Source organism: Rana temporaria, chromosome 4 (assembly GCF_905171775.1).
Source record: "Rana temporaria chromosome 4, aRanTem1.1, whole genome shotgun sequence".
Taxonomy (NCBI): Eukaryota; Metazoa; Chordata; class Amphibia; order Anura; family Ranidae; genus Rana; species Rana temporaria.
This window is the reverse complement of record NC_053492.1, coordinates 79,472,987-79,489,115: the sequence shown is the minus strand read 5'-3', so window position 1 is coordinate 79,489,115 and position 16,129 is coordinate 79,472,987. Positions and strand designations below refer to the sequence as shown.

Below are 16,129 nucleotides of genomic sequence, written 5' to 3'. Positions count from 1 at the left end.
CTAGCTTAAAGGAACCTATTTAGAAGATAAAAAACAAACCTTTACAACCCCTGATGTATATCTCTTGAGGACCCTAAATGAAGTATAGGCCTCAAAAGTTTACACAAATTGATAGGGTGAGGGGGGTATCATCATCCCAATATTTATAGACAAAGGAAGGGTTTAGGGGTCTCCCTCATATGCCCACCAAAAGGAACTGAATGGACTATCTTAGTACCCAAGGATTATAAACATGTTTTCTGATTAAAAAAATATATATTTTATTAAACCAAGGCTAAAATCAATCAGAGCATACATCCATAATAGACAAGGGAAGGGAGTCACCGCTCCAGGTGGATCTTTAGCAGACAATTGGAGGAACCTCCCAGGAGTCCAAGGTGCTGGCAATGCACTAGGCAAACATGGAAAACATGGAAATCGATGGACAGCCGCACTCCGGATAAACTTTTTTCGATTCTTGGGTACCTAGATAGTCTATTCAGTTCCTTTAGGTGGGCATATGAGGGATGCCCCTAAACCCTTTCTTTGAGGACTCTAGATGTTGGATCTCCCTGCTATAATTCCTAGCTCTATAACCATCGCCATAAAGCTTTAGGTATTTCGAACTACCTTGGAATGTTCTCCCTTCTACTGCACTCTCTTAGCAATATAATACTCATACTCATTAACATAGGGTAGGGGGCCGGGATCTGGGGGCCCCCTTGTTTAAGGGGGCTTCCAGATTCCGACAAGCTCCTCGTCCACAGACCCTTACAACCAATGGCCAGGGTTGTCGGGAAGAGGCCCCTTGCCCTCATCAACATGGGGACAAGGTGCTTTGGTGTGGGGGGCGCAGGGCCTCCCTGCCCCAAAGCACCCATCTCCCCATGTTGAGGGCATGTGGTCTGATGTGGTTCAGGAGGGGGTGGGCGCTCGCTCATCCCCACCCCCTTTTCTGACCTGCCAGGCTGTGTGCTTGGATAAGGGTCTGGTATGTATTTTAGGGGGACCCCAGTTTTTTTTGGTGTAGGGGCTTCCCCTTGGAATCCATACCAGACCAATTTTTTATTTTTTTTTATTTGGTGTGGAGTTCCCCCTAAAGATTCAAACCAGACAGCAGGGACGCCATCTGAAATTTTGGGGCCCCTTACACAGCTTCAGGCATGGGCCCCCGGAACCGGGGGGGTGTGCTGCCACAAATTGAGAGGTCGGGGGCTTTGCCATCCGGGCCCCTTAGAGGTCGGGGGGCTTTGGGTGCTGACGAACAAAAAAAAATACAAAAAAGGGGGATGCCATCCAGGGCAGGGGGGGGCTTTGGGTGCTGACTAGAAAAAAAAAGGGGGGATGCCATCCGGGCCCCTGGGGCCAACCAGGCCCCTTACAGGTGTACTGCCTGTACCCCCCTGATGGCGGCCCTGTCAGACAGTGCCTGGTATTGTCAGGGATCAAAGTCGGATCCCTGCTCATTGAAGTCAGACACATGTTGGACTTCAAGTCGCAGAGCAAAGTCGGATCCACTGTTGTGTCGTACCAGCGTGAAAGGGGCCTTACCCTGCTTTTACGCAATTTTACCACAATTTTGTGGCCGCGATTTTGATGCAATTTAGCTGCGATTTTGACGCAATTTCAGGGAATGCCTTTGTAAGCTTGAGGTCTAAGGCTTGATTTGGTTTGGTTAAGAGAACAGGTAACTGTCACAGTTAGCATTCACAGCATGCCTTTAATGTAACTGTTTTGGGAAACTGTTAACCACTTCAATACAGGGCATTTTCACCCCCTTCCTGCCCAGGCCAATTTTTAGTTTTCAGCGCTGTCGCACTTTGAATGACAATTGCGCAGTCATGCAACACTGTACCCCAGGGGTGCCCAACCTTTTGAAGGCCGAGGGCCACTTAAGCGACTTAGTAACCAGTCGCGGCCACATGAGCGGAGTGGGCAGATGACAGGTCTGTGTCCAGTCTGTATATGCAAAGCAGACACAGACACAGCCCAATCTACTCTATGGGCCCTCCGATCCAATCAGATAGAAGGGGGCAGATCCACTTCTGTTTTTTTTAGCAGATCGGATTGGAGGTAGGCAGGTGTAATCGGACAAAGTCTGTTTACACCTGCCGCTCCATAGAGGTGAATGGAGCATCTGATTGGGTTGGACCGATCATGTGAAAGGGGCTTAAGGCTGCTTTCACACTGATGGTCTGCGGTCTATTGTGGCGCAGTGTACCTGTGGTATTCCCGCTGGTTAGCTGCACTTTGCCATAGACGTCTATTATATCCTGCAGGTGTGGTGCACTTTCTAAAAGGCCACTTGCTTGCTCTACCGCCGGCTTTATTTACAACAATGATGCTCTCGGCTGGCAGGTCGGCAACCTGCAATATGGGCTTGCCAACCAGCCATCCCAGAGCAGGAGGTCGCAGGCCACATCAGAGGGCGCTGAGGGGCCACTGGTTGGGCACCCCTGCTGTACCCAAATGAAATGTGCAGGAGCCTGCCAATGCACCCGTGATCCACTGATTATGGATGCAATGCTTTGTAGGCTCCTGTGGGAAAACAATAATCAATGCAGAGTTTTGTTTCCTGCAAAAATATGTTATTATTTTTCCTTAAAGGTGAACTTACTTCAATTCAGTACTGAATGTATTATACAGTGGTGCATGCCTTTAAATACTGAATAAAATAGGCTCTGTTTTTTTACAAGGTGGTACAGCCCTTTAAATACTGAAAAATCAGAAAACTCACTCTGTACCTAATTCAAAAATCAATGTATACTGAAACACAGTGGTGCTTTGATGCCGCCGTCTTCATTTAGATGGCATTTTAATAGATTTCATTCATAGAGCAGCCAGTCTGGTTTCTATGGGTACCAGGCAGTGCTGGAAGCATTAGTGGATGCAGGAGGTAGCATCACATGTTATGTTATACAGGTTGCTACAGGTCACAGTGACTTCTTAGGTCAAGCCAACCCGACACAGCAGAACAATCCATGGTGCTAATCAAGGTATTTGCAAGCCATCTGCTTAACATCCCACGGAAAAGGCAGCAGGAACTCGTGAGCCTGCTGGAATATTATATCTGAACACCGGGTCATAAAATAAAGGAAATGCAGAACTGTGAAATCAAATCATTCACGCTGACATAGAAATTAACTGCGCTTTACAGTCAGGAAGGGGATAAAAAAAAAACAATATTGCATTTGCAATTCTACAGCAGGCTGCAAACTTTTGTACAGTTCTCAGAAAGCCTGCCTGCCAGAAATGACAACTTAAAGTGGAGGTTCACCCTAAAAACAAGTTTATACCATTCAATCCAGCATACTTCCGACATGTACAGTATGCTCTTTTTTTTTTCCGGTTTACATACCATAGTATAGGTATTTTCCCCTCCGGCTTCCGGGTAGTGAATCCCAAGGGAGTGGGCGTTCCTATTCGAGACTAAGTGATTGACGTATGACAAAAGCTTCCCCCCCCGGCGCAAAAGGCGTGTCACCAGTTTCCGAAAAAAGCCGAACGTCGGTGCGCAGGCGCGGTATAATGCCGTATAGAGCCGACTCGTAGTTCGGCTTCTTTCGGAAACTGGTGACGCGCATTATGCGCCGAGGGGGAAGCTTTTGTCATACGTCAATCACTTAGTCTCTGAATAGGAACGCCCACTCCCGCAGGATTCACTACCCGGAAGTCGGGGGGGGGGGATACCTATACTACGGTATGTAAACCGGAAAAAAACCCAAAAAACATCTCACTGTACATGTCGGCAGTATGCTGGATTGAATGGTATATACTTGTTTTTAGGGTGAACCTCCGCTTTAACTCTTAAGCCCTGTACACACGACCGGGATTCCTGTCGGTATAAAGTCCGCCTGGAATCCCGATGGGAAAACCGTCCCATTTTTTACATTGTGAAAAATGCTCTGGAGCCCACACACAATCGTTTTTAATGACATAAAAAAAATCAAATTTTTTTACAACCCAAAAACGGTCGTGTGTACGCGGCATTACTGAATCTCCTCCCAAAAACATGTGTATATCACTGTGGTAGGAATGTTAAATCGTATGAGTCTCTTGGAAAAGGGATTCAGCCTAGGTTCACACTGCTGCGAATTCAAAATCGCTGTAAAATGCGCGATTTTACCGCGATTTCGCGGCCGCGATTTTGCCGCGATTTCGGCCGCAATTTAATGTAAATCGCGGCCCGAAATCGCAAAAAGTAGTACAGGAACTACTTTTTGAAATCGCAGATGCGGCGTCGCACTGATTAGGACAGTGCCATTGCCGACAATTGCCGCCGATTTGAGATGCGATTTGACATGTCAAATCGCATCTCAAATCGTTCCAAATCGTACCCAGTGTGAACCAGGGCTCAAGTGAAAAGTTTTCATTGGAGGGGAATTTATTAAAGCTGGAACAGCCAAAATTAGAAGCAGCTGTGCATTGTGAGAAAAAAGAAAAAAGCTAAAGATAGAAGCTGATGGGTTGCCATGCACTGCTGCTCCATCTGCTGAAATTTTGATATATTCCCCATTTTTTATATATACACTATATTGCCAAAAGTATTGGGATGCACATAAACTTTAATGGCATCCAAGTCTTAGGCCTCGTACACACGTCCGAGAATCTCGTCAGGAAAAACCCATCGTTTTCCCTGACGAGATTCTTGGCAAGAAACTCTTGCTGCCGCAGTGTACTGACTGTCATTTCAAAAGAACCGTGGTAAAGGTAAAGGAAAGAACGCAGTGACGTCATCGCGTATGACGAGCATGCGCTCGTCACATTCGATGCCGTCGCCGCCATCTTGCTTCACCCTACCTATGCCGTGGAAGCTTCCGCGGATGCGTCAAGGTCATTTCAAGCATGCGCGGGTTTCCACGGCGAGAGGCAAGTATACACACGCTCGGGTTTCTCGTCGGTAAGCAGGTTCTCTTTTTTTCTCTGGCCAGATTTTCTGACGAGAAACCTGATTGCCTTGTACACACGAACGGGAATCTCGGCAAGAATCAGTTTTCTTGCTGGTTTTTGCCGAGAAACCGGGTCGTGTGTACTTGGAGGAACTTCACTGACCTGCACAGAGTTCTGACCTCAACCTGACAGAACACCTTTAAGATGAATTAGAGTGGAGACCCCAAGCCAGGAGACGCCAAGCTTCTAGAAGAATGGTCAAACATTCTCATAGACACACTCCTAAACTTTGTGGACAGCCTTCCCAGAAGAGTTGAAGTTGTTATAGCTGCAAAGGGTGGACCAACTCAATATTGAACCCTACAGACTAAGACTGGGATGACATTAAAGTTTATGTGTGTGTAAAGGCAGACACGCCAATACTTTTGGTAATATAGGGCCAGATCCTCAAAAGAGATACGCAGGCGGATCTGCTGTTCCGCCTGCGTATCCCTGTTTCTATCTTTGGAACTGATCCACAGAATCAGTTTCCAAGAGATAGACAGAAGATCCGGCAGGTGTAATAGTTTTACACTGCCGGATCTTAAGATGCAGTACCGCGACCGCCGCTGGGGGCATTCATCGTCGAAATTACGCGTCGGGTATGCTAATGAGGAGTTACGTCGATCCTCAAAGCTTTTTCGCGTTCGCTACGTCGCCGCTACGTTAGTTTCCCGTCGCTTAGTTACACTTTTGTAAAGCAGCCCTACTTTTACACAGCAGGCGTACTGCTGTGTAAAGTATGGCCGTCCTTCCCGCGTCAAATTTTTAAATTTTACGTCGATTGCGTAAGCCGTACGGGAATCCGGAAATACGATACGCGCCACGCCGATCAAAAAATGACGTCACGTCGCGCAAAGCACGTCGGGAAATTTGCGTCACAAGCATGCGCAGTACGTCTGGCGCGGGAGCGCGCCTAATTTAAATGGGACTCGCCCCATTAGATTAGGAACGCCTTGCGCCGGACGGATTTGAGTTACACCGCCGCAAATTTCCAGGTAAGTGTGTTGTGGATCGATACCTAACTTAGGAAATTTGCGGCAGTGTAACTTAAATCTGTTAAGTTACGTTGCGCTGCGGGGCTGTGGATCTGGCCCATAGTGTGTATATATATATGGGCAGAGTGGCATACTGACGTAACCTCGAGCTCCATACGATTCCCCAGTAGGACGGGTGTCTGTGTTTTGTGTACCAGCCGGCACACCAGACTTTAAGGCCTATTTTCCTGCAAAATTTGTAAGTGTATTACCAACCTTTTTTAATAAATATTTATACGTTTAATGCATGTGGAGCTTCCATTATCTTTTACATATCGGGTATACCTACTGATGTTTTATGTCGGCCATTGGACGAGAGTTACTGCCTAAGGATCGGATATGTTTGGGCTGCTTTCTGGAGTGAGAATCTTGATTGCATGCACGTAGTGATCCTCTGTCATAGGGGATCATGGCAAGCTGGTAAAAAGTAATTTCTTCTGATTGGTGGAGGATACATCACGTTTTTGGACACAGTAATTACTAGCTTATGGACTTTTTCTGCACTGAGCACTGGTGTTCATTATTTGGCGTTCACTAACATCAAATATTTATGGACTGCATTTTTTAGGCATTTTTTTGTATCACATTTATTGGTCACAACCATACTGTTATTGGTTTAATCAATTGTCAGGAGACCATTGTTATAATGGTAATTGATATGTTTATGTCAACGGTCACAAGGTATTCATGAGTTTATTACCAGCCTGGTTTGGGGTATATCTATATATTTTTTTTACATTTATACCACGCGGTTAGGGGGTCAGCGCGATTTATTTTCTTTCCATGCTTTTTTCTATACCAATTGTTTACATGTTAATCGCAGCTCCCAATTGTATTGCTGTGGCTTGTCTTTGCAGCTTTCCTTTTTTCTAGTACTTTTAGCGCAGTTTTACAATTTTTCTATATACGGTACATATATATATTTGTATATATATATATATATATATATATATATATATATATATATATATGTATATATATATATATATATATATATGTATATATATATATATATATATATATATATATATATATATATATATATATATATATATATATATATATGTATATATATATATATATATATATAGTGCCATCTAGCAATAAAAAATATAGACTTCTCACTAGCGTCCAGATGTTGCTCAGTGTTTACACCCACTATCTTGGCTGCATACCTTGTCTAGCATTACCTGGCCTATCTATGCCAGTCTGGAATGTGGACAAAGGAACAAGCAGACATGTTTATTGAGGAAGTGAGGGGGATAAAAGTCTGTCTGCAGCTGCCTCATTGGTGGCCTGTCTTGGACTATTCCCCATTATTGCTCTTTTGTGTCTCTGTTTAAAGTGCAATTAATACAAATACTTCCTTAACACTAATTGCTGGCTTTCAAGTCAAAGACTGTTCTAAGTTTCACTTGAATTTTATTATCTGCAGCAGAAAGAGAAAGAGGCTGTACAATACAGGATCAATGCTGTGACTGGGGAAGTGATATATTGTTTAAAGCTGTACCCGTACTAGAAGTCTTTGGATTTTTCAATTGGAAATGATCAGGTATTCAAAGGAAATTTTTTCAACCACAGCACACAGAATGTATTCACATGTCCTGCCCATCCCACATGCCACATCCTCTTATGTTTGGGATATGTGATGGAATGAGACATATACCTTCTGTTCTCAGAAAGCTTTACTATCCTATGCACTGATTAGAGTTTTTTTTTTATTTCTTTAACCACTTAAGACCTGGACCAATATGCAGGTAAAGGACCAGGCCCCTTTTTGCGATTTGGCACTGCGTCGCTTTAACTGACAATTGTGCAGTCGTGCGACGTGGCTCCCAAACAAAATTGGCGTCCTTTTTTCCCCACAAATAGAGATTTCTTTTGGTGGGATTTGATCACCTCTACAGTTTTTATTTTTTGCGCTATAAACAAAAATAGAGTGACAATTTTGAAAAAAAAAAACTATATTTTTTACTTTTTGCTATAATAAATATCCCCCAAAAATATATAAAAAAACGTTTTTTTTCCTCAGTTTAGGCCGATACGTATTCTTCTATATATGTTTGGTAAAAAAAATCGCAATAAGCGTTTATCGATTGGTTTGCGCAAAATTTATAGCGTTACAAAATAGGGGATAGTTTTATTGCATTTTTATTAATATTTTTTTTTTTACTACTAATGGCGGTGATCAGCGATTTTTTTCATGACTGCAACATTATGGCGGATACATCGGACAATTTTGTCAAATTTTTGGGACCATTGTCATTTTCACAGCAAAAAATTCTATAAAAATGCATTGTTTACTGTGAAAATGACAATTGCAGTTTGGGAGTTAATCACTAGGGGGCGCTGAAGGGGTTAAGTGTGACCTCACGTGTGTTTCTAACTGTAGGGGGGCGGGGCTGGACGTGTGATGTCATTGATCGCCTTTCCCTATATCAGGGAACAGACGATCAATGACAGCGCCACTGTGAAGAACGGGGAAGGTGTGTTTACACACACCTCTCCCCGTTCTTCAGCTCCAGGGACCGATCGCGGGACTCCGGCGGCGATTGGGTCCGCGGGTCCCGCAGGCGCGGTCACGGAGCTTCGGACCGGGTCGCGGGCGCGCGCCCCCGACCCACGGCTGGGCATTTAACAATCACGTACAGGTACGTGATTGTGCCCAGCCGTGCCATTCTGCCGACGTATATCGGCGTTAGGCAGTCCTTAAGTGGTTAAGACTTGAGTCCAATGTTCTCATAAATCCATATTTTATTCATAATAGAAAATAAAAAACATATCAAATGTTTAAACTTATAAAATTTACTATTTTAATAAAAAAAGGTAATTTTAACATTTATGGCAGCAACAGGTCTCAAAAAAGTTAGGACAGGGCAACAAAATGCTGGCAAGTAAATAAGCAATACTAACAGAGAATTAGCTGGAAGAACCCAAGTTTACTGCAATGTAGCATCTCCTCTTCTTTTAACAACACACTGGCCCAGATTCAGGTAGATCCGCGCAATATTTGCGTGGGCAAAGGGCAACGATTTTTGCTCTGCGCCCACGCAAATATTTCGATTTGCCCGCGATTCACGGAGCAGTAGCTCCGTAAATTGCGCGGGCGCTATGCTAAGTAGCCCGGCGTAAGGGCGCCTAATGTAAATGATCCCGCCGGGGGCGGGAATCATTTAAATTAGGCGCGCTTCCGCGCCGAGCGAACAGCGCATGCTCCGTCGGGAAACTTTCCCGACGTGCATTGCGGAAAATGACGTCGCAAGGACGTCATTTGCTTCTAAGTGAACGTGAATGGCGTCCAGCGCCATTCACGAATCACTTACGTAAACGACGTGAAATTTAAATTTCACGAGCGGGAAGGGCGGCTATACTTTAGCATTGGCTGCCCCTGCTATTAGCAGGAGCAACCTTGCGCTAAAGTCGCCGTACGGAAACTCCGTACCTTGCGTGCGCAGGGCCCGCGCAACTTTTGTGAATCGGTGGTAGTATGCAATTTGCATACTATACGCCGATCACAATGGCCGCTCCCCCTAGCGGCCAACGCAAGAATGCAGCCTGAGATATAAAGGCATAAGGAGGCTTATGTCTGTCATATCCTAGGCTGCAGTCCGCGTAGCGATGTTCCTGAATCAGGGGCATTCGCTACGCGGGAGCAAAACAGCTATTGCGCCGCGCAACCTATGGTTGCGCGGCGCAATAGCTTCTTGAATCTGGGCCACTGTATACATCTGGGAACTGCAGGGACCAGTTGCTGGAGTTTTGATAGAGGAATGTTGTCCCGTTTTTGAGTGAGCATATACTGCATATATGTATATATATGTATATATACATGTATATATATATATCTTTCCAGATGTGCAAGCTGCCCATTCCATATGCACTAATGTATAGCTCCCAACTGTCCCTGATTTGGACCAAAGTCCCTCTGTCCCTTTTTCCTCCTCATTTGTCCCTCATTCTGGCCTGATCTTTATAATTGTATATAAAATGCACTAATTATCGATCAAAAAGTGTTTCCTGGTGCTAAACCTTTCATGAAGTTTCTAAATTGCTGCATTTGAAAGTTCCAAAAGCCAACATAAAAGGAATAGTAGTGGTAAAAAAAGGCGCTTGTGGGTTTAACCAATCTCATATTTTTTTTTTTTTTTACAGTTTTCCTTTAATTGGAGCGTGGTAGGGTGTGTGTCCTAAGCCTACATACTTTTGCTAATAGGTGTCCCTCATTCCAATCCTAGAAAGTTGGGAGGTATGCTAATGCACCCCCATACCATCAGAGATGAAGACTTTTGAGCTGAACGCTGAGGTCCCTCTCATCTTTAGTACAAAGGACACAGTGCCCATGGTTGTGTCGGACCAGTTAAGACAGCTCTCATAAGGAAACATTGATTTTCACACATCATGTGACATCAGCTCCCAATGTCGGAGCATTTGTCGTACAAGTGTGAACCCAGCCTTAAAGTGGAGGTTCACCCAAAAAATACATTTTTAACATTACATTCAGCCAAGTTGTCCTAATGACAATCGGCTGTTTTTTTTTTTTTTTTCCCCGTACAATCCTTATTTTCACCGCAAGTTGCCGAAAGAAGCCGAACGTCGGTGCGCAGGGCCGTATAGAGCCGCACCGACGTTCGGCTTCTTTCGGCAACTCGTGACGCGTAGTATGCGACGATCGGAAGCCTGTCAATCAGATAGGAATGCCCAGTCCCGGTGAAGACATATCCCCGGAAGCGGCGGTGAAATAAGGTATGTACGAAAAAAAAAAAAACAGCCGATTGTCATTAGGACAACTCGGCTGAATGTAATGTTAAAAATAGATTTTTGGGTGAACCCCCGCTTTAAGGTGTCTTACATGCTATCAGGATCTTTGTGTCTTATTGAGTTCCTTTAAGGCCCCGTACACACGACCGAACATGTCTGCTGAAACTGGTCCGCGGACCAGTTTCAGCAGACATGTTTGGTCGTGTGTAGGCCCGAGCGGACAGGATTCCAGCGTACATTTGCCCGCCGGGCCTTTTTCCAGCGGGCAAATATTTCTGAACATGTTTTAAAACATGCCCGCTGGAATCCTGCCCGTCGGACATGTTCGGTCGTCTGTACAGACCTACTGTACATGTCCGAGCGGCCGCCATCCCTCGCATGCGTCGAATTACTTCGACGCATGCGTGGAAGCATTGAACTGGCAGGGCTGCGCACGTCGCCGCGTCATCGTCGCGGCGACGGCGCGGACACGCCCCGCGTATTGTTTACGCGCGGATTTCTGTATGATGGTGAGTACAGCCACCATACAGAAATCCCCGGGCAGACATGTACGGTGAAAACTGTTTGGGGGTTCTCATTTTCTAGCAAAAAAAAAATGATTTTAACTTGTAAACACCAAGTCTGAAAAATAGGCCCGATAGGATGCGTACTCAATCTATTTTAAAGTGGTTGTAAACCCCTTTTTTTTTACTTTATGCTACACATAAGCCTATATTAAGGCTTACCTGTAGCTACCCAGGATATCTCCTAAACCTGCATGGTTTAGGAGATATCCCCCTGTGTCTGCATGTGCCGAAGTCATCGGCACATGCGCACTGGGGCAAACTGAAACAATGGCACCTATGTGCCGTTGCTCCAGTCTTCATGCCGTTAACGACGGCTCCCGCGTGCATGCGCGGGAGTGACGTCATCGCGGCTCCGGCCAATCACATCGCCGGCTCCGCGATACCCGGAAGTAAGTCCAGGATGGCATGTCGGGCGGCTTTGTGCTTTGTGGCAGAGCTGTGTAAATCTCAAGATCGTAAATACTATGTGGCAGAGCTGTGTAAATCTCAAGACCGGATGGGCAGAAATACAAATCTTTTGCCAGGTAACAGGGCTGCCTTCTATATGTTTCATGTGTGCATGTGTGGAGTACAGCTTTAGGGATAACCCCTGTAGTATACACACACACACCACACAAACACATGTATACAAAATCATAGATGCACACACATAAATCTCTGTGGAGATAAATTATACAGTTCATACATTCCAGTCACGGTCTCCAATGAACATCTCTTCTCGATTATTGCACATTCATACTCTCTGTATCTGATCTTTTTTTAGCTCTGGCTCTGTCTCAGCAATAGGTCACACTGCCCTGACTTCCTACTGCACTCTAATCACAATATGTAACCATTCTGCAGCCATCGGGACAAATCACAATCTCAGTCAGATATATATATAGAGCATGCAGTTAATAACATACCCAAGAGCGCATTGCGACCATTGTCATCAGGGAGAAACCTTTTATCCACAGCGCACACCAGAATATGGTCCGGTAAACTAGGGGACTTGGCACCGACCAACAGGAATCCGGGAGGTACTTCAAACTGTTCGGTACACACAGTTGCCAATCTCAGATCTTTACCGGCCTGGCAAAAGCCTATAAACAAGAAACAAGAGTTTAATAAACTATGTTTTATTTATATAAAGATATATCTATGAACATATAGATATATATTTATATCTATATAGATATATATGTAGCTCCCTGCTCCTGTTGAGTGGGCGCTATTTTGTAAATTTAGTTAACTGAGCTGTAGTTTAGCTCAGATTTTAATGCCAAATTATGGGTCTCTGTTCCAGCTCGGCTGCATTGCGTATCTTCCACCTGACTGCGGGTGTCGCTCTCACCAGAGGTCAAGGTTGGAATTGCAATGGGCCGGGTGTATTGGGTGCCTCTTGCCCAGAAGCAGCTCAGTGGCGTGGTCCCCGCGGCTGTGCGTTATGGGGAGGAGTACCTCACAGTGCGGCCAGCTTGGCTGAAAGATCCTGGCACCGTGAGCTGTGTAATCTTTCTTTGGAACTTTGCAAAGTGTTTGTGTAGTTTTATGATCCTGTGGCAGAGGACCGTGTAAAGACCCGACAGTGATCATCAAGTCTGTTGCAGAGACTGTTGAGCGAGCTTTGCACCGGCTGCTAGGACAGTGAGAGAGGCCTATCCGGTGGTCGCCAAATCCAGTGTGGGACAGTTGCCCCCTGGATCCAAGATTAAATACAAAATCCGCAAAGTAAGGTACCTGAATCTTCCCTAACCCCCTGTCCCTCTAAAGGAACTTGTTAATAAAATGTTTGAAGCAAAGGAAACCAAGTGTTGGTGTGGACATTTGTAACTCTTCAAGAAGGACCCCCTAGGACAAACATGGTGAACAGTAAGGTAACAGCAGGCCCAAATCTAAACCAGCAGCTCCTTCGGGGGTAGTGCTACATATATATATATAGGGCTTTTTTTCAGGGGGAACTTTGGGGAACTCAGTTCCACCACCTCTGGCTCAGACCCTTTGGTGCCTGCTCACCACAATCACTTGTAAACACAGAAGTCTGGTTTCTGTGTTTACAAGTGACAGCTTTGTAACCCCCTGAACTCTGCACTCTGTATGTAATGCAATTCTGGTATTTAATGCCCCTTTAAGACCCTTCTACTGTTTGTGAAATCTGAACGGGTCATGGTTAAGTTCCTGCACCTATTTTCTGAGAAAAAAAAAGCTCTGTATATATATAAAACTATTCATTAAATTTAGACCTTTCTGCTTGGTTCAGTGTATAATTGAGCATGCAAAAATAAGTAGACAATATAGTACATACAGTAATCATTACAATAGGTTTGGCTATCTTTACACCTAACAACTCATTAGTACATAAAGGTCTGTAGCACTTACCATCAGTTGTACAACAGCCTTCAGGGGGAGGTTTGTTCTGATATGAGTGAGGTGGACTGCTTGATTCAGACCCATCATCGTCTTCCTCTTCATCATCATTATCCAAACGGCCACCTGTCAAGAACACAACACATTATAAGCATTACAAGACATTTCATGCCATCTTCTAACATGCATCTCTTCTGAAAGGGACATTCGTTTTTTGCTGCTCCTCCTGCTGATGAAGGAGCAAAGGCGTACGTGTAAGGCAGGGGTGTCAAACTCAATTTCATTGTGGGCCGCATAAGCATTATGATTGCCCTCAAAAGGGCCGGTTGTATCTGTAAGATTAGATGTCCAGTGCATCCTCTCCCCTTACATTAGATGTCAAGAGCCACCCCACCATCAGAAGTTTAGTCTCCCACTCTCCCTTACATCACAGTGCATCCCCATTTCCTTATACTGCTGTTGGGAAGAAGCTGGATGCATTGATTGAAAGCAGAAACTAAGGGTCTGGAGTAGGACCAGAGGAGGGCTGGAGCTCTCCTGTAGCTACAGGATAGGTGCGACGGCCACATGAAATAGCCTGGAGGGTCGGATTCGGCCTGCGGACCTTGTGTTTGACACCTGTGGTGTAGGGTGTGCCAGGCGTGACAATCTGCAACGTGTGGCAGGCGACAATCTGCAACGTGTGGCAGATGACGTGGCAAGTGACACACTCAGGGCTCCCACTGATTCTGCATTATGGTGAGTTGAACCATTTCATTTTATATTACAATGTAATAAAAAATGCGCTTCAATCATCCAGACTTCTGTGTTGACAAGTGATAGTGGTGAGCAAGGAGGTGCAAGGAGGAGGCCAAAGGTAGTGGAACTGAGTTCCACCAAGTTCCAACTGAAAAAAAGCTTTTCTCCTATGGCTGACTATACATGAGTCATTTTATTTCCTGTTAATGGATGTGTTGATGGGGGGGATTTTTCTCTTAACTGCGTAAGTCTCTTACACCGTCGTATCTTAGGGTGCATATTTACGCTGGCCGCTAGGCGTCGTTTTCGGCGTAGAATATGCAAATGACCTAGATACGCCGATTCACAAACGTACGTGCGCCCGGCGGAATTTTTTTACGTCGTTTGCGTAAGACTTTTCCCAGCGTAACGTTGCTCCTGCTTCTATGAGGCGTACGCAATGTTAAGTATGGACGTCGTTCCCGCATCGAATTTTGATTTTTTTACGTTGTTTGCGTAAGTCGTTCGCGAATAGGGCTGGACGTAATTTACGTTCACGTCGAAACCAATACGTCCTTGCGGCATACTTTGGAGCAATGCACACTGGGATATGTACGCGGACGGCGCATGCGCTGTTCGTAAAAAACGTCAGTCACGTCGGGTCACCACAATTTACATAAAACACGCCCCCTCATACTCATTTGAATTAGGCGCGCCTACGCCGGCCCCATTTACGCTACGCCACCGTAACTTAGGAGGCAAGTGCTTTGTGAATACAGCACTTGCCTCTCTGATTTACGGCGGCATAGCGTAAATACGATACGCTACGCCGCCGTAACAATGCGCCCGGCTACCTGAATCTAGCCCTAAATGTTTTTGGTTTATTTTTGGAGAATACAAATATTGTTTAGAGTGTCTTCAAAGGTGTCTGTACATTGCTCAATAAGGAAGCTAACTGACCAATGCTTTCATCATTTACCATGATCTGGTGATGATAACTAATCAGTACAAGGGTAAACTAGGTAGCCGTAATGAGCACTCAGAATGTGCCTGTTCTACAGACAGATTCTTTCTGTGTTACTGAACACCAAGACAAAGGTGAAAGAACCTGTAACATCCGAATGTCTGGCAAGACATGCATGGAGGGTATAGGAAGTGCAGTAGTCTAAGCACAGCTAGGTATTATTATTATTATTATTATTATTATTATTATTATTATACAGGATTTATATAGTGCTAACAGTATGCACAGCGCTTTACAACATGAGGGCAGATAGTACAGTTACAATACAATTCAATACAAGAGGGATCACAGGGCATATCTCTTCCTTTTTTGGTCATCCATATACAGTGCTTTGAAAAAGTATTTATACCCGTTGAAATCTTCCACATTTTGTCATGTTACAACCAAAAACGTAATATTATTTTATTGGGATTTTATGTGCCACAAAGTGGCACATAATTGTGAAGTAAAAAGGAAAATGATAAATAGTTTTCGTTTTTTTTTTACAAATAAAATGTGAAAAGTGTGGCGTGCATTTGTATTCAGCCCCCTTCAGGCTGGGTTCACACTACTACACTACTTTCATCCTACTTTGCTCTGTGTTCAATGTTTCCCTATAAGAGCGTCTTGTAGCGTCCTACACAAGTCGGTCCGACTTTGAAAATGCTCCCTGTACTACTTTTGGTCCTACATTGATCCTACTTCAGGCCCATTGAATATCATTGAAGTCGGACCAAAGTAGTATCCTGTTCATGAAAGTAGGATGGATGTAGGACCAATGTAGGATAAATGTA

At 44.6% G+C, this 16,129-nt stretch overlaps 1 protein-coding gene across 1 annotated transcript in view; it reads right to left on the bottom strand.

The window, feature by feature from the left end:
* Positions 1–16,129, bottom strand: part of GREB1 (growth regulating estrogen receptor binding 1) — a 213,598-nt gene that overhangs the window by 125,141 nt on the left and 72,328 nt on the right. The window contains exons 3-4 of the mRNA XM_040348569.1: positions 13,628–13,741; positions 12,175–12,351 (exon numbers count right to left, since the gene is read on the bottom strand). Coding sequence (XP_040204503.1) covers positions 12,175–12,351; positions 13,628–13,741 — 291 coding nt within the window. The remainder of the gene's footprint in view (positions 1–12,174; positions 12,352–13,627; positions 13,742–16,129) is intronic.